The sequence below is a fragment of the Erythrolamprus reginae genome, chromosome 1 (genome assembly GCF_031021105.1).
Source record: "Erythrolamprus reginae isolate rEryReg1 chromosome 1, rEryReg1.hap1, whole genome shotgun sequence".
NCBI classification, from domain to species: Eukaryota; Metazoa; Chordata; class Lepidosauria; order Squamata; family Dipsadidae; genus Erythrolamprus; species Erythrolamprus reginae.
This window is the reverse complement of record NC_091950.1, coordinates 291411472-291437834: the sequence shown is the minus strand read 5'-3', so window position 1 is coordinate 291437834 and position 26363 is coordinate 291411472. Positions and strand designations below refer to the sequence as shown.

At 43.3% G+C, this 26363-nt stretch overlaps 1 protein-coding gene and 1 long non-coding RNA gene across 2 annotated transcripts in view; one reads left to right on the top strand and one right to left on the bottom strand.

The window, feature by feature from the left end:
* The window catches only part of LOC139160870 (uncharacterized), a 144981-nt gene extending 137009 nt beyond the window's left edge, over positions 1 to 7972 (bottom strand). The window contains exon 1 of the long non-coding RNA XR_011558027.1: positions 7933 to 7972. This is a non-coding gene — a long non-coding RNA (uncharacterized lncRNA). The remainder of the gene's footprint in view (positions 1 to 7932) is intronic.
* Positions 7973 to 8062: 90 nt separating this feature from the next.
* Positions 8063 to 26363, top strand: part of MMS22L (MMS22 like, DNA repair protein) — a 104165-nt gene continuing 85864 nt past the window's right edge. The window contains exons 1-4 of the mRNA XM_070764781.1: positions 8063 to 8239; positions 18376 to 18569; positions 20884 to 21009; positions 22346 to 22398. Of these exons, the coding sequence (XP_070620882.1) occupies positions 18391 to 18569; positions 20884 to 21009; positions 22346 to 22398 (358 nt within the window). The 5' untranslated portion in view covers positions 8063 to 8239; positions 18376 to 18390. The remainder of the gene's footprint in view (positions 8240 to 18375; positions 18570 to 20883; positions 21010 to 22345; positions 22399 to 26363) is intronic.

The window sequence follows — 26363 nt, the reverse complement described above, 5'->3', positions numbered from 1 at the left end:
TCCGAGTTCGCAGCCTCCCCCCCCTCCCTGCCTGCATCTTCGCTCCATAAGACGGGGCTGATTTTTCATCCTACTTTGGGAGGAAAAAAACTGCGTCTTATGGAGCGAAAAATACGGTAACTACCATTGCAGTGACCCCACTGCAATGATCAAAATTCAGATACCTGGCAACCCACCCACATTTGAAACTATGTGCTGCTTCAACTCCCCCCACTGCCTACACACACACACACACACACACACACACACACACACACACACAGCAGCAGCACTCCTCAGCAATAACAGCCGGGGTGGAGATGAAGTAGAGGCATTCTCAGCTAGTTGACACAACCTCCAGGCCTCTTCAGCCCCAGTGCCACCATAGCTATTGAGAAATGCCCCTCAAGTCCTACACTGCATCCAGCCGCCCCTAGCCTCAGAGCACAAAACCCCAGTTACTTTTGCTGCCCTGTGCTCACAGGTCCTGCCAAGCCCAGCTGACTTTCCACAAGAGGCCATCTTCCTCAGATCTCATGAGAACTATATGGAGAAAGCGGGGGGAAACATGATCGAAACATTTAAATATGTTAAAGGGTTAAATAAGGTTCAGGAGAGAAGTTTTTTTAATAGGAAAGTGAACACAAGAACAAGGGGGCACAATCTGAGGTTAGTTGGGGGAAAGATCAAAAGCAACGTGAAAGAGTAGTAGATGGTTGGTAAAGCCACATTATTTCACTGAAAGAGTAGTAGATGCTTGGAACAAACTTCCAGCGGACGTGGTTGGTAAAGCCACAGTAATGAATTTAAACATGCCTGGGATAAACATATATCCATCCTAAGATAAAATACAGGAAATAGTATAAGGGCGGACTAGATGGACCATGAGGTCTTTTTCTACCATCAGTCTTCTATGTTTCTATTTCTTTTAATAAAAAAGAAGGGATTTATTTATTTATTTATTTTTTATTTATTATTTATTTATTTATTTCTATGCCGCCCAGTCCCAAGTTTTTCCTTATTTCCAGATTGCATTTCTTCTTGGTGAGGTTCCGCCCATTGCTTCTTGTACTACCTTCAGGTGGCATGGAGAATAAATAGATGCCATCTGCTCTGTGGCAGCCCTTTAAGGATTGGGAAACTACTATTATATTCCCCCTCAGTTTTCTATTTATTGAGCTAAACATACTCATTCTCTAAGCCCTTGTTCATAGGATTTAGCCTCTAGGCCAGGGGTGTCAAACTCAATTTCATTGAGGGCCACATCAGGGCTGTGTTTGACCTCAGAGGGCCGGGGGAGGGCTTGCCTAGGGTGTGTGGCCATGGATTTGGGGGGCAGTAGTTTTAAAATGGCTGGGGGGGGCCCAGACACTTAGGCTGTATGGGGCCCCAAAATTCCTGATGGTGGCCCTGCCTGTCATAGGGCAACACCTTGTGTGCCCTCAAATATGGTTCCGCATGCCATAGGTTTGCCATCACTGGCTTAGGGGTTCATTCCTCACTTATGGTTAAATATCAACTTGAACTTCAGACACAGCTCTATTTTTCTTTTAATACTGATTGCAAAGCTTTGCAAAAATTACTACTGGCCCATTGCAAGCCTTCACACACACACCCCACACACAAATCACAAAACAGATGCTACCATCTACTTCATAATTAAAAAAGGAAAGTAAGGCAGAGACAACTTTCTGGGTTATTGTTGTCCTAGAAGGGATGAGTTCTATTCCATTCAGATTTTGTAAGATTTACACCTATAGAAAAAAAAATCAGGTCTATAAAAAAAATAATTGTTTTTTTTCCTGTGCTTTTGTTAGTTTGTTTTATCCATCACTACTATTTTTCAGTATTGCAACTTTTATCTGTGAATATCCAAGTCCTGCCTTGTGGAAAACTAATTACTGAACCACTGAGAGCTTCATAATGTCCTGCATTAAAGTCCTGAGCATCATACATAATGCATAGGAAGCCTTCTCTGCACTCTGATTACAGCACACTGTCATTAAGTGAGCAAATTAAAGATGTGAATAATTCACTGGCTGGGCTTATTGTCAGTGCTGCATTGTGAAATTAGAATTTCTAATAAGTACTGCAATTTTTAACCCAATTAACACAGAGAACATCTTGAGTCTGATTAGTGCAATAAAATTTATTACCTTATTCGTTGGCTGCAAAACAGCCAGGCTAAATACTGTTTTTAATTATCCAGGAGCTTCTATTCTAAAGTCACAGTTTTAAAAAACCCGCTGTGGTTTTAAACACAATTTCTAATATTTTAACTACAGTCAAAACATACCTTCTACAACACATCCAAATACAGCATTATCTACAGTATAGCATAGCCAACTGTTTAAGAAAAGGAGGCTTTAGTACATATGCAGTAAAGCTTGGCATCCAATTTTTGCACTAAACATGATGTCACAAATCCTGCTAACTTGACTGCTTCGTTTTCATTGAAAAGCTGAGAAGAATCCCTGACAAAGTATTGTTTACAAATCAGGCATTCCCAATGCAAATTAAATACAGGGATCCATGAAGCATATCTAAGACATCCTTGATGCGGCTTCCTCTTAGCATTAAGATTGAAAAAGGAAACATTTTTCAAAGCCAACAAGAACACAGAAACAGTTTGCTTACCTCTGATCTCTGCCTTCTGCGAAGACTCCGACCAATAGCAACACCCTTTTTTCCTACTAAATCCAACTCCATCACACTGCTCCTTAGCAGACACACTGGATCTGCTGTCTTGAAGAGAATATATCAGCCGGAATGCAGCCTTTCTGTCAATATGTTCTCCCTGCTGATTTTTTTTTTTTTTTGTCAAAGAGCAACAAAAGTTCAACACATCAATTCTACCACTGGCCTTTGCTAATCCACTATGGATTCTGTTCTCTATCATCCAGAGGAATTTTATTTTATTTTTCCTTTCCAGAGGAAAAGGGAGTAAAAGAACCACCAGCTACAGTTTAGATCTTTAACAGGGCATTTCCTTCCGGCTTCCCGGATTATGCCTGAAGCAATTACCTGGAATCTTTGTTTGGGAGATGTTTTGGCTTCGTCATGCAGAAAAGAGAGAGAGAGAGAGAAGAAAGGTGGAATAAAAATCAGACCAAGGGGGGAGGGGGAGGGGGGAGAAAGAAGCTGTCAGTGCAAAAAAATCTGCATATGGTAATCAGTTATCCCAGTACAGATTTATTTAACCATGGCAACTTACAAATTGAAAAAGAATAAAGAGGCACGGATTGCCTTACAGTCTTAGAGCAAAAACTGGTTTTCTGAGTTGCACAACTTATTTTACTTTCTGTTGTGGGAAAAAGTAAGTTACCTTCATTATTAGAAGAAAAGTTTTCTTCAGTGTTCTTTGCATCAGTATGTCAGAAGACAGAATCAGTCTTTTGCAAAAGTTTCAAGAATAGAAGGATTATCAAATAATCACGCTATGCTCACTGGTAATTGGAAACTTTTGAATCATTCACAGCACAATCCTAAATCAAGAGGGTACAAAAGAGTGCAACTGACAAAAATCTGCTACTTCTCACATGACCACCTCTAAGTTAGATGAGATGGAGGAGGGTATTGCTTTCTTCTGATTCTTTTTGAACACTTTTTAAAAACTTTTTAAAATTATTTTTACTTCCCCCCAGAAAGCAATGGCAAAACATTTGTGAGAAGCACCAGAGAGCCTACCGTCCCCTGTCCTATAGTCTCTCCTATATCTCCTATATCTTCTATCTCTTCTATCCATTATATCTCTTCTATCTCTTCTATCTTTTCTGCTATTCTCTCTAGTTATATTTACTCCTATATTTTCTATTTTATACTCTATTTGATACATTCTACTCGTATATATCCTCTATAACCTTCATTGTGTATTATTGTGTATTGGACAAATAAAACAAATAAATAAAATAAATAAATAAAATCTAAAGAATCCAGGGAATCTATCCATGTAGCAATCTGACTTTAGACTCTCAACAACTTTTTGAAATACCACATTCTATTCCTCATTCCTGGAAGATGTGCTCTGGGACATCTGGGTCATCCAGTAGTAACAATACCATCAACATCAGTAGAGCTTAAAATATTTTATTGTGTGGGCTGGCTTTTGGCATTGTATTAAAGCATGCTTTATCTAAAGGTGGTCTTATTAAATTAAAACAGTTGGCTTGGGCCACACATCCTATTAAAGTCTTCCAACTTTTTAGATCGTGGAACCAGTTAACATACTCAAATTCCTAGAAACCATAATGAAGAGACAATGTTCTATTGATAGCAAATTGGCTAACTTTGAATGAACTTTCTGTTAAAATGTTAGTCTATCAAAGAGACCCATCAAGTTCACAGAACACAATTTGAAAAGACACAAACCAAGATTGTGTTTATAAACCACAATAAATAAAATCAAATAATCCACCTTAAGTCTTGTAGCAAAGTGCATAAATGCAATCTTAACCAGTTCTACCTCTTATTAGTGTAGGATAAGTGCAGTTTAAAAATTTACATATTTTTTACCAGTTTTTTAGGAGAGCTAGCTGCTTCCATCTGTTGATGTGATTATAATGACAAACTGTTCATTTGAAAAAGGAGATTATTTATCTAGATGAAATATGAGACTGAATACTCATATGGCTGGCAAAATAATCCCCATGCTTGTTCAGGAGAAATTTTTACCAGTTAAGAATGCATAAAATGAAGAACTTTTCCCTCTCCAGATTTAGACGCATGACTGCTCCGAGTCTCAACAATGATTGCGGTGGCTAAGGCTATGGCAGGTTATAGTTTTGCAACATCTGGAGAGCTACCTGTTCCTCACCCCTGGATATAACATTCATCTATAACATAGCAATTTAAAAATTGAAAGGACAGTTACTTGTTGATTGTACACAATACATTGTTTGATACTGTTTTACGTCCATATAGATATTTGGAAGTACAGCAGTACATCACTGGCACTTGAGTATTGCTTCCAGGTAATTAAAGCCCAGCTTTGTAACTCAACGCCAGAACTAATCAGACTGGGGTTTTTCTCTTGGATGTATCACTCTTATTTGTTCCAATAAATCTTCATGCTCTCAGTTTTCAAAAGTACAAGCAAGCAAATCCAAAGTATGATTGATTGAACATAAAATTAATTTATGTTCAATTAATCCCATTTATTCGATTGAACATCAAATAAATGGGACCTGGATAATATCTAATTTTTATGTATTTTTTAATAAAGTATAACTTTAATCACATTTGGTATGGAAAAAGAGAAATAGACAGAATTATACCTAAAAGACAAAAGCACCTTTTTACTACCCTTGTAATTCGGTCGAATCAGGGTGGCTGGATAGAGCTGAGTATTTACCAGCTGGATGCCATTCCTGATGCCACTTGGAGTTTGCAGCAGATAAGACAAAGGACTCAAGAAAATCAGGCTTGGGTTCAAGAAAGCAGGGACAACCAAAAAAAACCTCAGTGCATTATTTGCTTCAACCCACCTGACCTAATTTGCTATAGTCATCAATAAACCATGGTTAAAACCAATTTTCACAACCTAAGTTGGCTTCACACATTCACATTTGAGCCCCAATAATATTTTAGCCTAGTGCACTATACTAACACACTCAGCATTGAAAGCTGTAAATCATGATACAATATACAGCTCAAATTAACAGCTGTACTCACACAAACCCAAGCTAAAGCCAAACAAACCTCATTATGTAGCTGTGGGCATTTCCTCCTAATGACCAGTCTAACCACCCATCAATTGTTCTGGAGGGGGGGGGGACTTTAATCCGCTCAGATAAGGTCTGCAACTTGGGTGTCCTTGACTATCACCTCTCGGCTATAGCCAGGGGAACCTTTGCCCAGGTTCATCTTGTATACCAGTTGAGGCCTTTTCTGGATCAGTAGGCTTTGTGCACAGTCACTCAGGCCCTCATCACCTCCAGTTTTGACTATTGCAATGCGCTCTACATGGGGCTACCCTTGAAGAATGTTCAGAGACTGCAGATAGTCCAGAATGCAGCTTCGTGAGCTGTCATGGGTATACTTCAGTATACCCATACAACACCTACACTTCACAAGCTGCACTGGCTACCAATTAGTCTCCTGTCACAATTCAAAGTGTTGGTTATCACCTATAAAGCCCTACATGGCTTAGGGGAAGACTATTTATAGGACTGTCTCCTGCCTTATATCTCCCAGAAACCAATAAGATCACACAAGATTGGCCTAAGCAAAGCAGGTTGGCGGGGCCGTGAGGGAGGATCAATTCCTCCGTCCCCCCCCTTCCAAAGTCCATACTTCTGCCACACTAATGGTCTTCCGAAAGGCTTTGAAGAACTGGCTTTGTTGGCAGGCTTGGGGGGCATGAATTTATATCTTTCATGGCCAAATCGTATTGAAGGGTATGCTGTGTTTATTAGATTGCTGAGTTGTGAGTTTCTACTGGGGTTATTGTTTTAATTTATATTAGATTTCTTTTTATTGTTAACTGTATTTTTGTATTTTGTTGTAACCCAGCCTGAATCCTTCAGGACTGGGCGGCATAGAAGTTGAATGAATGAATGAATGAATGAATGAATGAATGAATGAATGAATGAATGAATGAATGATGAATGATCTGCTATTATGCTTGTCTGACCTCACTCACTGTATCTGGAATTCAATCACTCCATCTCCATCAGCAAATGCATGGACTTACATCATAGATACAACCACATGACCCATGAATCTTTATGTCATAATTTTCTACAGAACAACCACAATTGAGGCAAGTTTCTGTTGTTAAGTGAGACATTTTTGCCTCGCTTTACGACCTTTCTTGACTTAGTTGTGAAGTGAATCACTGCGATTGATAAGTTGCAACTTGGTTATAAAGTAATTATGGGTTCCCTGATGACCTTGTTTGTCAGAAGGTTGCAAAAGGTGATCACAAGACTCTAGGACACAGCCACCATCATAAATATGAACCAGTTGCCAAGCGCCTGAATTTTGAACAATGTGATGCTGCAATGATTCTAACTGTGAAAAACAGTGATAAGTCACTTTTTTCAGTGCTGTTGTAACCTTGAACGGTTACTAAATGAATGGTTGTAAATTGAGGACTACCTGTACTAGGGTCAGCTCAGCAAGCACACAGGTGTATGACTTACAACAGTTCACTTTGTGACTGAAAAAAGTGTCTTATGACCATTTTCCACACTTATGACCATTGCAGCAGCATCCCCACGGTCATGTGATTTCCATTCAGATGCTTGGCGGATGTTTCATAATTATGACGGCTGGGGTGTCCCAGGGTCATATGATCACATGTTGCCATCTTCTGACAAGCAGCCAATGGGGAAACTAGATTCACTTAACCATTTTACTACTGCAGCAAGTCTCTTTAACAAACATGTCAAGGAAAGTCATAAAATGGGGCAAAACCTGCTTACATAGCAACATAAATACTGGGCTGTAAACTTAGCCTCCTTGTATATAACCAGGGGTCCTCAAACTTGGCAACTTTAAGAATTGTGGACTTCAACTCCCAGAATTCTACAGCCAGCATAGATGGGAGTTGAAGTCCACAAGTCTTAACTGCCAAGTTTGCAGGCCTAAACCAACGGTGAACTAAATTAACCTAACTGCTGGGATTCGCACATTTCTATTAACTAAGCAAGGAGTAGGCAATTTGGCTCTTCTGATTGTGGACTTCAACTCCCAGAATTCCTGAGCCAATCATGGTAGCTCAGGAATTCTGGGAGTTGAAGTCCACAAGTCATAGAATCGCCAACTTTGCCTACTCCTAAACAAACCGGCTGGGATCGCAACCTATCACCAGCCGAGCTTCTCTCTAGCCTGAAAAACCGAGAAATCCCTTCTTCGTAGAACCCCCGGCATTTACTAATCAACGGAGGGGAAGCAGCCACTCAAGTTTCAAAAAAAAGAAAAAGCAATCCAGCTGGTCACCCGCGCGACTACCTCCACTTCGGAAACTCCCACCGGCGGAAGACGAAGAAAAAGGGCAAAGCTTCTGAATGGAAGCTCCTCTGTCCAGTGAAAACGCGATACGTCATCATGCCTTCCCCACACTTGCCTCTGTGCACGCGCAGTAGTGCGGGGTCGGTTCCGCGCGGGAATTACGGAGCGGCGGGCGGATAAGCCGCTGCAAATTTATTCCGCGGGAAGAAAGTGTGACGGTGGGAAAGGATCGGCGTTGTGGCAACCTACGCTCCTGGTCCCATTAAACCCGCGAGCAAGTTAGAGAGCACGCACTTTTCCCCCCCAGGTACTTTCGTTTTCCATGTCCGAACTTTAAAAAAGCGAGTTTCGGGATTTGTTCTCCAGCGGCGATTGATTTGCAGCCTTTATTCTTGTTTGCTGTTTTTTTTTTAAAGATTTTTATTCAAAGGCTTTTTATACAAGCTGACGCTTATGATGTATAACAAAAAGAAAAAAACCGCAAACATATTTATTTGTATTTTATTTATTTATTTGCCAAAGGTATAGGATAGTAGTAGTTTGTATGAACATAACATAAGTAAGAAGTAACGATAAAAGAGGACAATAGGACGGTAAGACAGAGAGGGTAGGCACAGTGGGGCGCTTATGCACGTTCCATAAATATATCTATATATGTAGATCTTGGCATATTTGGGTCTTCCTGTGTAAGGTTGATACGAAAACATATACATACATACATACATACATACATACATACATACATGCACATACATACATACATACATGCATATATATATATACATACATATGTCACATGTTTAAGCTGAATTTGAAAATTAAGGGAGACTAGGATAGATCTATTTCGGCCTTATTTTGGCCTTATCAGCTAGCCATACCCACTGGGACTTGAACCTGCAACCTTTGCCTTGTAAGGCAGAGAATTATCCTCTAGGCTACAGTATCCAATCCCTTCAGCTCTGTACCAGGGAAGGGTTACATTTTGTGTCGAATCACCCTGGTATATTGAAGGAACATCACAGCTCCTGTTTTGCCTCTCGGCCCAACCCAGGGCCATTTCCAAGGCAGTTAATTTTATTGATAGCCGAAAATTCTATCTGTATGTGTCACATGTTTAAGCTGAATTTGAAAATTAAGGGAGTCTAGGATAGATCTAGGATAGAGACTAGGATACATACATATATATATATACACACACACATATGAAGGTCTTGGCATATTCGGGTTTCTTCCCGTGTAAGTTTCATAGATGTCTGCCGATGTTTCGACAAGGTCCCACTTGTCATCATATATATACAGTGATCCCCCGCTCGTTGCGAGGGTTCCATTCCAGGAACCCCCGCAACGAGTGGGTTTTCGCGAAGTAGCGCTGCGGAAGTACAAACACCATCTGCGCATGTGCAGATGGTATTTTTACTTCCGCAGCGCTAGCGAGGAGCCGAAGATTGAGGACTCAGCTCGGAAGCTGCACGGGTGTTTTAAAAGGTCTCCGCCGGCATGGGGGGCTTCTTAGCACCCCCCAAACCCGAGTTGGGGGTTCGGGAGGTGGTAGGAAGCCCCCCATGCCGGCGGAGACCTTTTAAAACACCCGTGCAGCTTCCGAGCTGAGTCCTCAAGCCAAGCGCAGAAGTTAGCCTTGAATCCCTTTGAATCCCGCCGCTTCTGCTGGATACGGGCGATGGGGGGGCGAGCTGCCACAGCCCCTGGCTTCCGCGCTGCTCGTCCCACCCACCGCCCGTATCCAGCAGAAGCTGCTGGATTCAAAGTGCTGCTGGGAGCCGCAGGCGAAAGGAGCTCGGGCATCGGAGCGCGGCGCCAGGCATTGTTCTCCGGACCCCGCCCGCTCAGCCCCGCGGCGGCCCTTTCCCTCTCCAGGCTGCGGGCGGGGGTCCGGAGAACAATGCCCGAGCTCCTTTCGCCTGCGGCTCCCAGCCCACCGCCTGTCTCCTGCTGCCCGGTTTAGCCAGGACACGAGCGGCGAAATGACTTGGAGGAATGTGAAGCTGAAACCATTCCTCCAAGTCATTTCGCCGCTCGTGTCCTGGCTAAACCGGGCAGCAGGGGAGCCGGCCTTGATCCGCTGAGCCTGGCTGGCCCGGAAGATCGTAGCGCGCGTTGGCTGCACCGGCGGCGAAATCGCTCGCCGCTGCAGCCAATGCGCGCTACGATCTTCCGGGCTAGCCAGGCTCAGTGACGGAAGGCAGCCGCTTGGGCCGAGAGGAGCCGGCCTTGATCCGCTGAGCCTGGCTGGCCCGGAAGATCGTAGCGCGCGTTGGCGGATCAAGGCCGGCTCCTCTCGGCCCAAGCGGCTGCCTTCCGTCACTGAGCCTGGCTCGCCCGGAAGATCGTAGCGCGCGTTGGCTGCACCGGCGGCGAAATCGCTCGCCGCTGCAGCCAACGCGCGCTACGATCTTCCGGGCGAGCCAGGCTCAGCGGATCAAGGCAGCCGCTTGGGCCGAGAGGAGCCGGCCTTGATCCGCTGAGCCTGGCTGGCCCGGAAGATCGTAGCACGCGTTGGCGGATCAAGGCCGGCTCCTCTCGGCCCAAGCGGCTGCCTTCCGTCACCTGATTGCTCTTCGCCGGCGGGATGCAAAGTGCTGGGGTGGGGGAGTGTCCTGACAGCCCCCCCACCCCAATGCTTCACCTCCCGCCGGGCAAGAGCGCTCGGGTGGCAGCTTCTTCTAGATACGGGCAATGGGCGGGACAGAGAAGCGGGGAGAATCAGGAGGCTCCTTTGGCAGCTGGGGGCTGCCCTGCTTTGTTGTTTTGGCTGCAGCGGGTGCCAGGCAGCCTCCAGCCGCCAAAGGAACCTCCTGATTCTCCCCGCTTCTCTGTCCCGCCCATCGCCCGTATCTAGAAGAAGTTGCCACCCGAGCGCTCTTGCCCGGCGGGAGGCGAAGCATATGGGTGGGGGGGCTGTCAGGACACCCTCCCACCCCAGCACTTTGCATCCCGCCGGCAAAGAGCAATAAGGCAGCAGCTTCTGCCAGACACGGGCAATGGGCGGGACAGAGAAGCGGGAAGAATCAGGAGGTTCCTTTGGCGGCTGGAGGCTGCCTGGCACCCGCTGCAGCCAAAACAACAAAGCCAGGCAGCCCCCAGCTGCCAAAGGAGCCTCCTGATTCTCCCCGCTTCTCTGTCCCGCCCATTGCCCATGTCCGGCAGAAGCTGCCTCCCGTGCCGATGTTCCCCGCCAAGCCCAGTTCGGCTTCCCTGGCTGCTTGGCCGGAGGGGGGGGGGCTCGGCCAAAAGGGGCTGGAGACGCAGCGATTTGCCTCCCGCCCCTCGCCCCTGTGCCACCGGCACGTCATCTTCCCTCCCAGACAAAAAGGCCGGCCTTTGGGGATGAAGGGGTGTGTTCAGCTCTGCGTCTCCAGCTCCTTTCGGCCGAGCCCCCCCCCCCCCCCCCGGCCAAGCAGCCAGGGAATCCGAGCCAGGCTTGGCAGGGAACATCGGCACGGGAGGCAGGAGACGATCGGGCGACCGGAGCAGCAGCCAGGGAAGCCGAGCCGCGTATGGCGGTGACGGCGGCCGTCTCCTGCCTCCCGCGCCGATGTTCCCCGCCACGCCCGGCTCGGCTTTCCTGGCTGCTTGGCCGGGAGCTGGATGCTGGTGGTGGCGGAGGAAGGCGAATGCGGCTTGGAAGCTGGGAGGGGGGCAGAATATGGGAGGAGAGAGGCTTGCAATAGAGGGTGGAGGAAGCGGCCATGGGAGGGCGAGCTGCCTCAGGGAGGAGGATCGGGCGGGACCAGGTGGGGGCTGGAATTTCTCCGCCAGGGCGAAGGGCGGGCGAGCGGGTGCTGGGGAGGGCTTCTCGCCCTCCCGACAGCAAGAGGGGGGAGCGAACGGCGTGGGCAGGCGAAGGGCGGGCGAGCGGCAGCGAGGAGTTTGCGTGGGCGGTGGGGAAACTCCTCGCTGACGCCAGCAAGAGGGGGAAGACCCAGGGAAGCCGCTGCCATCTACGCATGCGTGCCCGGCACGCATGCGTAGATGGTATTTTGACTTCCGGGTTGAAAAATCGCGAATTACCCTGTTCGCAATGGTCGGGGACGCAATAACCGGGGGATCACTGTATAGATATATGACACCCATATATAACTACAGCATTTCTAACTCTGCATACTTAAACCAGAAAGAGAAAAAACATCACAGTTCTATCATATATTCCTTTCATACATCAATACTCATTAGGCAGTTATATCTATCATTTTCTTTTTGTACTTCAAAAATTTAACAAGTCTCATTCATCATAGTAGTGGTAGTAATATATCTCAAAAACAATGTTGTTGTGCACTGGAGGGGTGTGGGTTTTGAGGGAAATTGGGTTTAAGTTGTCAATTGGTTTCCTTCAGCAAAAGGTATCATCATCATCATCATTATTATTATTATTATTCCATAGGGAGAATGGACAAGCTTTAGGGCAACACAGGAACTTTCCCGGGGCTGAAGAAGTTTGCTGTTTTATGGAGTTGGATATGTATTATTTGCTCTTCGATTGCCTTGGGCTACAAGTTCTGTGACTCCCAATTCCCACGAGTAAATAATGTCTAGCAATGGCAGGAGTGGAAATCCTGTGCATCTCTATAGCTAGACCTTTGCCTCCTGTGGGATGGGCAGTATATACCATATATTTAATAATCTCATGATAAAGGGGACAAAGGTTCTGTAGCAACAACACTGTATATTGAAATATAGAATATAGATATCATGCCTTAAGACAGAGTTCTCTAGACCAGCGTTTCCCAACCGGTGTGCCGCAGCACACTAGTGTGCCGTGAGACACGGTCAGGTGTGCCGCGAAGCTCCTAGGGAAGCTCCAGCTGGGCGGGGCGCTGCCGGCGCGGCTCCTGCCCATTGCCGCGGTTTCTGGCGCTCTCCTGTTGGGCCCAAAAGAAGGAAGGCGGGAAAAAGGAGAGCTTCATTCTTCGTGCCTCCTTTTTCCTGCCTTCCTTCTTTGGGCCCAGTAGGAGAGCGCCAGAAACCGCGGCATCGGGCAGGAGCCTTGGGACAGCTGCGAGTGGGAGCTCGGAGGCACCGGCAGCGCCCCGCCCAGCTGGAGTTCCCTGGCGTCGGCAGCAAGTGTCCTTTGGGGTCCGGCGGGAGGGCACTGGCGGTGGGAGCGGGAGGGTGCTGGCTGCAGCGGCCCCAGGCGGTTGCGGGGAGATGGGGGCGGGGAGAGGGAGCTCCAGGGTGGAGGCACCGACGGTGGCGGTTGGACGTGCTGCTGGACGCCGTACATGCTGGTGCTGCGGGGCTGGCATATACGGCGTCCAGCAGCACGTCCAGCTGCCGTCGTCACGGCTTCCGCTCGCAGTCAGCCGAGAGAGAGAAAGAAAGAAAGAGAGACATAGCAAGAGAGGCAGAGAGAGAGAGAGAGAAAGAGAGACATAGCAAGAGAGGCAGAGAAAGAGAGACATAGCAAGAGAGAGAGAAAGAGAGACATAGCAAGAGGCAGAGAGAGAGAGAAAGAGAGACATAGCAAGAGAGACACAGAGAAAGAGAGAGAGAGAGACATAGCAAGAGAGAGAGAGAAAGAGAGACATAGCAAGAGGCAGAGAAAGAGAGACTTAGCAAGAGAGACAGAGAGAGAGACAGAAAGAGAGAGAGAAAGACATAGCAAGAGAGGCAGAGAGAGAGAGAGAGAGACATAGCAAGAGAGAGAGAGAAGGAGACAGCAAGAGGCAGAGAGAGAGAGACTTAGCAAGAGAGAAAGAGAGAGAAAGACATAGCAAGAGAGGCAGAGAGAGAAAGAGAGATGTAGCAAGAGGCAGAGAGGGAGAGAGAAAGGGAGAGAGAAAGACATAGAGGAAGGGAAGGAGGGAGAGATAAAGAGAGCAAAAAAGAGAGGAAGAAAGAAGGAGGGAAGGAAGAGAGAGAAATAGGGAGAAATAGAGCGAAAAGGAGGAAGAGAGAGATTTTTTTTGTCCAAACTTTTCTCCCCCCCCCCCCCCCCCCGTTCAATGTTCCCCAGGATTTTGAAAATATGAATAATGTGCCGCGGCTCAAAAAAGATTGGGAAACACTGCTCTAGACTGATGCCTCTGCAGGTGATCCTCGACTTACATCAGTTCATTTAATGACTGTTCAAAGTTACAACAGCACTGAAAAGAAGTGACTGGTGACCATTTTTCACACAGCATTCATTGCAGCATTCTAATAGACATGTGGCCAAAATTCAGACAGGTGGCAATTGTCTCACATTTATGATGGTTGTCCCAAAGGACAACCTGCTTTTTCAAGAGGCAACTGGACTTTGTTTTTTCTTTGAAGACATTTCACTTCTCATCCAAGAATCCATTAGTTTCTCTCATTAACTCTGACTCTGTTCCCCACCATTCGGTCAGAGCTGAAGAGGCTTCTTTGGATGAGAAACAAAACACCTTTGGGACAACCATGACCTGGATGACTGAGAATTTGCATAGATATTTATGATGGTCGCAGTGTCCTGGGGTCATATGATCATCTTTTGTGACCTTACTGATAAGCAAAGTCAGTGGGTGAACCAGATTCACTTAACAATCCTGTAACTAACTTAAAATGCCACGATTCATAGAAACATAGAAGTCTGACGGCAGAAAAAGACCTCATGGTCCATCTAGTCTGCCCTTATACTATTTCCTGTATTTTATCTTACAATGGATATATGTTTATCCCAGGCATGTTTAAATTCAGTTACTGTGGATTTACCAACCACGTCTGCTGGAAGTTTGTTCCAAGGGTCTACTACTCTTTCAGTAAAATAATATTTTCTCATGTTGCTTTTGATCTTTCCCCCAACTAAAGATCAAAAGCAACATGAGAAAAATATTATTTTCACTTAACTTAACTGATTCACTTAACTGTGGAAAGAAACATCATAAAATGGGACAAAAATCACTTAACAAATGTCTCGCTTAGCAAGAGAAATGTTGGGCTCAGTTGTGGTTGTAAATCATATATCAGCTTGGACAAAAGTGTGGTAGGTTGTTTCCATCTTTTGGGAAGTGCAACCTTTTGGCAATTTCCACTTTTCAAAAACATCAGATTAACCATCAGTCTTACTATTATGGAGCAATAAATGTAAGAACAGTGATGGCACAGTGGTTAGAGTGCAGTACTGCAGGCTATATCTGCTGAACAAATTTGCAGTTTGGCAAATCATATCTCACCAGGCTCAAGATTGACTGAGCCTTCCATCCTTCCAGATGGGTAAAACGAGGAGCCAGATTGTTGGGGGCAATATACTGACTCTGTAAACTGCTTAGAGAGGGCTGTAAAAGTGGTATATAAGTCTATCGCTATTAGTTAAGATTCACTGAAATACGTTTCCTGGGAATCACTGTATAAAGTAAGGAGTAAAGTCTTTATAGATATATTGAATAGAATCATGGCTTAAAAATATATGTGAAACTCAGATTAATTTATGAATATAAACAAAGAGAATAATTACCTTGCTTTGGATTTCATTGCCCCTACTTTCTTGCAACAGCTATTGCTGACTGGGAATTTAGAGAGTACTGCTTGTTATTCACTATCTAAAGTTACTTCAATGGATTTCATTTTTAACATAACAGTCCATTTTCTTAAATCATAAAAAGCCTTATAAGTGTAGACCAGTGTTTTTCAACCAGTGTGCCATGACACACTAGTGTGCCGCGAGACATGGTCAGGTGTGCCGTGAAGCTCAGAGAGAGAAAGAAAACAAGAGAAAGAAAGCAAGCAAGAAAGAGAGAAAGAGAACAAGAGAGAAAAAAAGCAAGAGAGAGAGCAAGAGAGAGAAAGAAAGAAAGCAAGAGAAAGAGAGAGAGAAAGACATAGAGGGAAGTAGGAAGGGAGAGAGAAAGAGCAAAAAAGAGGAAAGAAGGAAGAGAGAAAGAAAGAGGGATGGACAGAGAGAAAAAAAGGGAGAGAAAGAGGGAGAGAGAAATAGAGCGAAAGGGAGGAAGAGAGAGAGAGAGAATTTTTTTGTCCAACCTTTTTTTAGCCGCCCCTCACCCCAATGTGCCCCATGGTTTTGTAAATGTAAAAAATGTGCCGCGGCTCAAAAAAGGTTGAAAATCACTGGTGTAGACTGTTAACAGTATTGATTTGTTAACAATCTACCCAATTTAAAACACATTTAAATTGAAGGGATCATTTTAATAAAATATCTAGAGGCATTTTTATTGCTTTTGTCATGGAGCAAGAAACATTTACAAAGATATGAATACACTTTTGTGATCAAATATGTATTTTGTTCTGGTACAGAGACACTCTAGTACAAATGTGCGTGACCTGTCAAATAATCATCGTTAGTACATATAGTAGTAGTCTGGCTTTTGGGCTCAGTGATAGCTGAGCTGAAATCCCATGTCAGTGAAGGCAGGCAATTACATTTATGAATCTGAAATTACTAATTGTTAAAAGGCACACCCAGCTTTTCAGTATCATAGAGTCACCACCTGGAAAGATTCCAGAATGAGACCCATTAGTTAAGAGTATATCAGTTTGAAGCCTATGTAAAGATTTTTGTTCTGATTAAAATTAATTGAGAAAGGAAATATGAACAGACACTTCAAAGAAAAGCAAGGGTACCCCCACTGTCCCTTATCCCTTTCATGCTGGGATTTCACTTAAACAGATGGTGGAAAATCAGCATAAGATGGAACTGGTGGAAGATGTGTCTTTTAATTCCATTTGCAAATTCACTTAGAATTGCTTCTCCCTAAAAATAATGGCACTTCTTTTTTATATTATTATTTTTTATACATACACATACATAACCAGAATATCTCCGGGACAGCCTTCTGCCGCAGGAATCCCAGCGACCAGTTAGGTCCCACAGAGTTGGCCTTCTCCAGGTCCCGTCGACTAAGCAATGTTGTGTGGTGGGACCCAGGAGAAGAGCCTTCTCTGTGGCGGCCCCGACCCTTTAGAACCAGCTCCCCCCAGATATCAGAGTTGCCCCCACCCTCCTTGCCTTTCGCAAGCTCCTTAAAACCCACCTCTGTCGTCAGGCATGGGGGAATTGAAATTTTCCCTTCCCCCTAGGCTTATACAATTTATACATGGTATGCTTGTATGTATGAGCAGTTATGTAAATTGGGGTTTTTAAGATTATTTTTAATATTAGATTTGTTTATATTGTCTTTTTATATTGTTGTTAGCCGCCCCGAGTCTTCGGAGAGGGGCGGCATACAAATCTAATAAATGCAAATACAAATAACAATGAAAAACAAAATGAAAAAAAACACACCATAAAACATAAATTTGGGAAATTTACATTCCCTACTCATTCAGAATTTCAATCGGAGAATTTTCCATTTTTTCCTTATTTTTTTGTTAACATACTGCCTTGCATTATTACATATTTACCTTTGGATTTTATTTATTAATTTCTTGGATTATCTTTCTATGTAATTTCTTTTGTCCTTTCTTTCCTCTAACCAATTATAAAAAAAATTTCCATATCTTATAATATTCTGAGTCTTCTTTCCCTTCTAGCTTCTTTGACCGTCTATCCATCTTTGCGCAATCCATCACCTTTTTGATTAGCATCCCTTCTTCTGGTATTCTATCGGATTTCCACTGTTGAGCATATACTATCCTTGCCGCTGTCAAAATGTGAATAATCAAATATCGTTCTTATTTTTAAATTTCTTATTAAAAATACCCAGGAAATATAATTCTGGGTTTTTTCCCATAATGGAGACATTCCAGTAGATCCTCCTCAGAATATCATATTTACTGTATTTCAGTAACATAATGTAAATAAATACTGAATTGTGGCATTGTGAAGAAAAAAAAACCTTTGCATCTGTTGGATTCACTGATGTAGTTCATACATAACATTAAGGACTGGCTTGTTGAATCATAGTTGATTTAAGGTAAAATTGGCTGGGCTCTAAATTTATTCATTATGGCAGAAAGTCAGGATATAAATTGAATAAAAATCACAGTAATCTCAAAGGACAAACAAAAGCTTCACAATGGCGTGACAAAATATGTAAACTCTGCGAATTGATGCTCTACTGATTAATTAAAAAGGAAATAAATGCTCATAGTCTCGTGGCTATATAAAAAGAAAAGGAGGAAACACATTAGTGCTCAGCACCAATCCTATAATTATTATGACTGCTGTTTATTTGGTTTTCCCCAGCAAGATGCAGTATGTTGTACTATAACCTCCATTACCCAGCTAACTTGATAATTGGTTGTGAATGATGAGATTTCTACTGCAAAAACAACTGTAAATATTAACCTACAGATAGTTTAATGGTATGTTTGAGCTGGTACAATGAATTTAGTTGGTGGTTTCGGGATTCTGACGTACTCAGATGCTTGGTTGATTTGAAAACATATTGTGCCTTAACATATTTCTAAATTCTTGTGGGAAATCTATAACATTCTGCTTTAATAGGTAAAATTTAGTTCTGATCATTCAGAAAAACCAAAAATGTATGCTATATGTTTTTATTTTTCCAGGGAGAAGCATGAACAATGGATGATGCCTCCAGCACTCACTCCATGCCTTCTTCGTTTACTGACAGCTTAGAGGCCGCGATGGAAATAGAAGGACATTACTCCCAAGTTCTTTCTTTCTCCTGTGTCTCAGACCTTAAAAGTGAAGGAAAAAGCTTTTCTCCTGATTCTTATTTAGCAAGTGGTTCTCTTAAGAGGTTTGTAAAACCTAAAATGCTGCTCATGGGACTTTTATTTTGAACATACTATTAGACAAGCTGGGTTTTACTAAGAATGTTCCAGTATCATAATTACTTGGAATAGTATTAAAATCCCTGGTGTGTGAGTATGTTCAGAACTGAGAATTTGGAATGTTTAATTAGCTTCTTCTAACAGCTGCTGTGTGCCACTATGATCCCATTAGTGTTTTCGGCTTTTGTTTGAATAGATCTTGGGGATAATTCTTTATATTGCTGTTATGGAATATCTCAACCATATTTCTTCTACTTAGTTTGGGTTATACGTTATATAAGAAACGTATTTATAACGCTGATTCTGTGTCTGGTACTAGGGATTCCAAGAATTGTAACATACAGGCCATGAATTCGTTTTCCGGTAGATAATTTATGTGGTTGTTCTGTATATATGCCTCCTGTTGCTTGATAGTGGGATGGGCAGTTTATAAATTTAATAATCTCATGATAAGGAAGACAAAGTTTTGTAACAACAACACTGTATGAATATAGATATCATACCTTAGATCAGTGTTTCCCAACCTTGGCAACTTGAAGATATCTGGACTTCAACTCCCAGAATTCCCCAGCCAGCATTCGCTGGCTGGGGAATTCTGGGATTTGAAGTCCAAATATCTTCAAGTTGCCAAGGTTGGGAAACACTGCCTTAGATCATGGGTGTCAAACTTATGGCTTCACATTGCTGTCACGTGATGCATCACGGCGGTTTTTCGCTTTGGGGACCAGGGGTGGGTGTGGCCTGTGTGTGACACATCAGACACACAGGCTGCCAGTTTGACACCCCTGCCTTAGACAGGCTTCTCTAGACTGATATCTTTATAGGTAGTCCTTGACTTACAACAGTTCATTTAGTGACTGTTCAAAGTTACAACCACACTGGAAAAAGTGACTGATGACCTTTTTTCATAATAACGACTGTTACAGTAGCCCCATGGACCAAACTCAGACATTTGGCAACTGATTCGTATTTTTGATAGTTGCAATGCCCTGGGTTCACGTGATCACCTTTGGAGACCTTCTGATGAACAAAGTCAACGGAGAAACCAGATTCACTTAACCACCATGTTCATAACTGCAGTGATCCACTTAATAACTGTGGCAAGAAAGGTTGTAAAATGGGGCAAAATTCACTTAACAAATGTTTAACTTAGCAGCAGAAATATTGGACTCAATTGGGGTTGTACATCGAGGACCACCTGTACAACAGTGATTCTCAAGGAGATATGTGGTGATCCATGCTTGGTGCTCTTAAGCCTTCTCATGATTACCACTAATTAGCTGGCTGGAGCTCACTCATTGCTTTAGCCTTTACTTTTTCAAATTAGCTGACCATCAGTTCCTTCAGTGTTATATGCCCCTCTAAGGAAATGACATGCAACTTGCATTTAAATTAAGAGATCCTTCTCTGTGGGACTAACAAAGTGGTGGTACTTGATTAGATATTTTTCATATCAATATCCAGAAACCATGAGATAACATTACTAGGAGGAAAAGGGAGGAGAATACAATATTTTCCCGATTCCCAAGTCGTATGATTTCTTTAAAGATTTAAGCCAGTTACTGTTCTTGCTTTTCTGGATTACATGAGTACTTTGTTTGTATTTGTGTATCTTATCTAGGTTGGGCTGCTTTTGACTGATTTTATGAAAAGAAATCACTATCGAAAACTAGTTTATTGAAGTATAAAAGTGATCATGCAATAGCAAAAACTGAAAATTGCAGTAAAATGCAGAAAATAACTAAAATGTCTTAAATACAGTTATCAGGTGTGCTAGACTGTAGAACTGTGATCTTTCATAACCAGTCTAGAAAGAATACTGTGGGACATATGACATGACCAAAAAAAATAATAATCAGATTCTTTGAGCTGGATATCCACTTCCTGAGATCCCTATGCATTTCATATTAAGAAATTTGATTATACAGTACTGCAAAGTTAATCATTTATGGGATACATGAAGTAATTCAAGCAGCAAATAAATCGTTACATTACATTTATTAGTATAGTACACAGTTTAGTATTAAAGAGCCTTCTAAAATACAGTGAATACAAGGACACACACCAGGGGACATATAGCAATTATCTTGGTCACCAATGAGCAAGGCTATGATATATTAATAAAATACAAGTTAAATAGATGTGTGCAACCTTCCAGTTGGGGCAAATATTTGAATAAGTTGTAAAATGAAGTCCTAGCTTATCCGGAGGGTGCCCAATTAAAGAATGCTTATAGATGCTGCTTAAGGAACTATAAAAAATATTAACTTTGTTTCTTAGGAATTTACTGGGGCTGGATCCCTTTCCAATTGATTATGAAAAGGACATTGTGGAATTATTTGATTTTCAATGGGTTACTGAAATTGCTTTAGTTGAATCTTGTACATTTCTCTTTGGATTATTGAGGTATGATATTGTTATTATTGTTATTATTGTCATTGTCATCGTCATTATTATGGTATGATATCACCATCATCTTTTATTCATTAAATATGAGACTCAAGTCAATTGAATATTTAAAAATGTTTCACAAATATCGTTGACTGGTGCTCATGGTTGATATGGATTGTTGCCAGTATCTTAGACATCAACCGAGTATCATCTTAAGATGTACAATGCTCCAAGTAGCGCAATTTTTGCAGGTCCACTGGTGTTATTCCAGGAAGCTGCAATTTCTCGATGTAAAATTCTTGAACATGGTACCAAGTGCCCCAATGACAATGGCTATCACTGTTACATGTTTCATCCATAATCATGTAGTTATTTAATTATTATTAAATAGTTGCATTTTTGTTTACTGTTATTATTCCTGGGATATATTGTTGGTTATTATATTGCTTCATATTTCTTAAAATCCACACTATTCTGTTCCAACTATTTGTTCTGAGGACTTTCACTAGCTATATTATTAAAGTACATTGTTACTGAACTTTAATGGAAGTTAAAGCTATTTATAAAATAACCCCCTAGTAAAGATTGACGAATCTATCCTCCTTGGAAAAGATGCTTTATCTAGACTGGCAAGCTTGTTGTCATGAATGATTTGCAGAGATAAATGTTTTTTAAAAAGGAAGTCAAGTATAATGTGTGAGTATGCATTTGCTGCATGTATACCATATTTTTCGGAGTATAAGACACACCTTAGTTTTGGGGGAAGAAAATAGGAGAAAGAATCTGCTTACCAGATATTCATCTAGCTAGCATCCTTAGTCTGGTCAGCTTCAGCACATTATTTTATCCCCTGGTTAGGGCTTTAAAAAAATATATTCAGGGAGAGTAACAATGAAAGAGCTTGCAAGCCAATAAGAGCTGGGAAAATCATTAGCACCTGGTTAGGACTGGAAAAAAAACATTCGGAGCAAGTTAGAGCAATGGAAAAAAACCTGCAAAGACTTAGGTTTTGGAAAACATTCTTTGCAAAGAGTAACAATGAAAGAGCTTGCAAGCTGGTAAGAGCTGGGAATATTGTTAGCACCTGGTTAGGGCTGTGAAAAAAAGAAAAAAAAGGTGTGTCTTATGCTCCCAAAAATACGGTATATAGATATTAGAATTGTGATTGGACACACAAGGAATTTGTCTTCGGTGCATAAGTGATAAATCATGGTCATAGTCATCATAAATACATTTATCATGAATCATAAGATATTATGATCAAAACACTGTGTAGAGATGTCTGGTTTGAATACATTATTTGGGTACATACTTTTGTTTTCAATAACATCTTTTTCTTTTATTCCGACAGACAATTTATATACAAATTAGAAAACCTTGTTCAGTCAAGTTCCTCTGACTTTGGTAAATTTTAAAATATTTTTGATTTACATGTGCCTTACAACAGTTTGCACAGTGAAAGTGTGTGTGTGTGTGTGTGTGCGTGCGCACACTCGCGTAATCTGGTGTACACAAAGATAAACACTTGGAGCCTATCCAAGACAGCCATAGATGTATATACATTTAATATAGTAAGGAAGGAGTCCTCAAATCCTGGTCCACAGACTAGCACCAGAATGCGGCTTGCTGGGACCTGGGCTATGCAAGCAGCAAAGTAAGCACATGATCCAGGTTGCAAATGTGAAACCATCCCTCACCACCAGTCCATTGATCCAGAAAGGTTAGGGACCACTTGCACAGACTGTTACGATAAAAAGGCTGGAAAATTCCATCCTATCCTATTCTGGCAATCCAGCAAAATAATCAGATACATATTTATTTTTCACTCAACACTTAGATGTGGGAGACACATTTTGACCCAGGAATTTCGAGTTATTTTTAAGAAACCATTTTTCTGGATATATTTTTAGTTACACTGTTTTTAGCTTATTATTTGCTACATGTGTATGTGTATGAGGTATAATGCCTTAATATTTCTTCTGTGACAGGAAGAGAGGAAGGAAAGCAAAATAAATATTATCCTCTTGATCAGAGGTCCCCAACCGCCGGTCCGCGGACCGGCACCGGGCCGTTGGGGGTTTTCAGCCGGTCCGCGGCGCCAGGGCCCCCTCGGCCTTTCCGCACCACCAGCGGCGCTCCCCCCGCCAGCCAGCCAAGCCCCGCGCCTGCCGGAACCGGCTCCTCGCTCTCCCCCCGCCGCCCGCCGCGTTTGCAGGAGGTGGGGAGGGTCGGGCGGCCCGCCAAGGCCAGGAGGGATGCCGCTGCCCCCCCTTCCCTCTCTCCGCCCGCCGCTGCGCCTCCTTGACGCCGAGAGGAAATGCCAGCAAAGGCTTTTCTCAGCGGAGGTCTTCAATGTCGGGGGCGCACGGGCGGTTGCACGCGCTCCCTATCTCCCTGCTAGCCCACTCGGAGTATTCAAAATAAGAAAAACCTTTGCCGGCGAAGGCTTTTCTTATTTTGAATATTCCGAGTGGGCTAGCAGGGAGATAGGGAGCGCGTGCAACCGCCTGTGCGCCCCCGACATTGAATATCACCTTCGCCGGCCCCACCTCTCCTGCAAACCCCCTTGCTGAGAGCCCGGGGCGAAAGTGCTCTCGCAAAGGTGAGGCGGGCAGGGCGTGCGCGCGTCACCGCTGAGAAGAACGGAGAACGAGAGTGAGTGACAGCAACAGACAGCAAGATAGAGAGAAAGTGAGAAAGAGAGAGTGAGAGAAAGGGGGGGAGAAAGAGATAGCAAGAGAGAGAACAAGAGAGAGAAAGAGCGTGAGAAAGAAAACAAGAAAGAGTGAGAGAGAGAGAAAGCAAAAGAGACAGAAAGAAAACAAGAGAGAGAAAGTGAGAAGAAGAGAGAGAAAGAGGGGGAGAGAGAGAGAAAGAGAGGGAGAGGGAGAAAGAGAGAGGGAGAGGGGGGAGAGATAGCAAGAGAGGGAGAGAGAGAAAGAGAGAGGGAAAGGGGGGAGAGATAGCAAGAGAGGGAGAGAGAGAAAGAGAGAGGGAAAGGGGAGAGAGGGGGAGAGAAAGAGAGAGGGAGAGAGAGAGGAGAGAAAGGAAGAGGAGAGAGAGAAAGGAAGAGAAAGAAAGAAAGAGGGATAGAAAGAGAGAGAGAGAGAGAGATGCTCAGTGAGCCTTTCTTTGAAGTTGCCTTTCTTTCTTTCTTTCTCTTTCTTGCTTTCTTTCTTGCTCTTTTTCTTTCTCTCTTTTACCTTCCATTCCTCTATTTCTTCTTTTCTTTCTCCTTCCTACCTTCTTCCCTTACTCTCCCCTTTCATAAGTTTCCTTGCTTCCTTCCTCTGTTCCTGTCCCTTCCCCCCTTCTTTCTTTCTTTCTTTCCTTCCTTCCTTCCTTTCCTCCCTCCATTTCTTGCTTTCCTTTTCCTTCCTCCCTTCTTTCCTCCCTCATTTCCTTCTTTCACTCCTTCCTCTCTTACTCTCCCCTTTCACACCTTTCCTTGCTTCCTTTGCACCCTTCTTCTGTTCCTGTCCCTTCCCTCTTTCCTTCCTTCCTTCCCACCCTCCGTCCATTCATTCACCCATTCCTCTCTTGATCGCCCCTTTTACGGCGCCGCTGACAGCTAGCTCCCCCCCCCCCACCGGGCCATGGAAAACTGGTCTAGCTTAAAGCCGGTCCCTGGTGCAAAAAAGGTTGGGGACCTCTGCTCTTGATCCTGTGTGGTGTACATAACAAATTCCACATTCCTATTTTTTTTAAAAAAAATAATCTTAAAGACAGTGCAGTTATCCAAATAATCTAACAGAAAATTTGACAGCTGATTTGGTACTCAATATCAAGCAATGTGAGCAAAATATTAGTCATTTAAATACAATTATACTTTTTGCTTGATAGGTAAAGAGGTTGCATAGCATATTCTGAGTGGGCAGCCATAAAGCAGAAGCTCTATAAATGCCTTTAAAGATACGTACATAGGCTCTGAAATGAATATGATTTTAAGAAGGTGCGATGCTCTAGATCAGTGTTTCCCAACCTTGGCAACTTGAATATATTTGGACTTCAACTTCCAGAATTCCCCAGCCAGCAAATGCTGGCTGGGGAATTCTGGGAGTTGAAGTCCAGATATCTTCAAGTTGCCACAGTTGGGAAACACTGCTCTAGATGTTGCTGAGTTAAAATTCCCATTAGTCTCCCACCAATATAGCTAATAGTGAAAGATAAAGGAAACTGGGCAATGGGCTCCCTAATCCTGACCCAAAAACATATTTAAACAGCTCCATCATAACCATCAGAGGAAAATTCATTTGTATGTGTACGTATATAAGGAGCTGGCCTAGAAACCAGGAGATTGTGAGTTCTAGTCCTGCTTAGGGATGAAAAACTGGCTGGGTAACAGAACGAGTAACTCTCTTTAAGCCCAATTCACCTCAGTTAAGTTAAAATTACTGTGGGGGGGGGGAGGAAGAAAGAGTATTGTGCATTATTCCAGAAAGCTCCCTCAGCATTTAAGAGAAGAGAGGTACTCTCTTTTTTTAACCATTTGTACTCTTGTTTAGGAAAACCTAGACTGTGGTGGATAATTGTCCTAATTTTGTTTCCCTTGGGAAAACCTCAGCCAGTATGGCTAGGCAAAATGGGAAGAAGTTCGGGGTGGGTTTCTAGCTTTGACGCACGAGCCCCTTAAAATTTGCAAATTTGTTCAGAGCATCCTAAGAGGTCACAATTCACAGTTAAAACCCATAGTTTATGAATTGACTTACTCTATTCTTGTTAAACTGGTGTAGATGATTCAACTCGGGGTGAATTTGGGAGTCCCCTTAATATACAATTACAGTAATACCTCGTCTTACGAACTTAATTGGTTCCAGAAGTAGGTTCGTAAGGTGAAAAGTTCGTAAGACGAAACATTTTTTCCCATAGGAAACAATGTAAAAGCGATTAATGCGTGCAAAAAAAAAAGAATCGCAAAATGGCGCTCCGCTGGGAGCCACCGCCCGGCTGTCACCTTTTAAAACAGCTGGGGGGCTTCTCGGGGTTCTCCCGAACCCAAACTTTTCGGGTTCGGGAGGCCGCTGAGAAGCGGCGCCGCCCGGCTGTAACCTGAAACAGGCGGGGGGCTTCTCGGCGTTCTCCCGAACACCGAATCCGGAAGTTCAGGTTCAGGTTCCGGAGGCCACCGAGAAATGCCCGGCTGTTTCAGAAGGTGACAGCCGGGCGGCGGCGCTTCTCAGCGGCCACCCGAACCCGAAAAGTTCGGGTTTGGGAGAACGCCGAGAAGCCCCCCAGCTGTTTTAAAAGAAGAGGCAAAAAATTTCCGAACCCCGTGTTCGTATCACGAGGGGTTCATATCACGAGGGGTTCGTATCACGAGGTACCACTGTACAATAATATGTGAGGGTGAAGGTTTGTTTTCCAAGTTT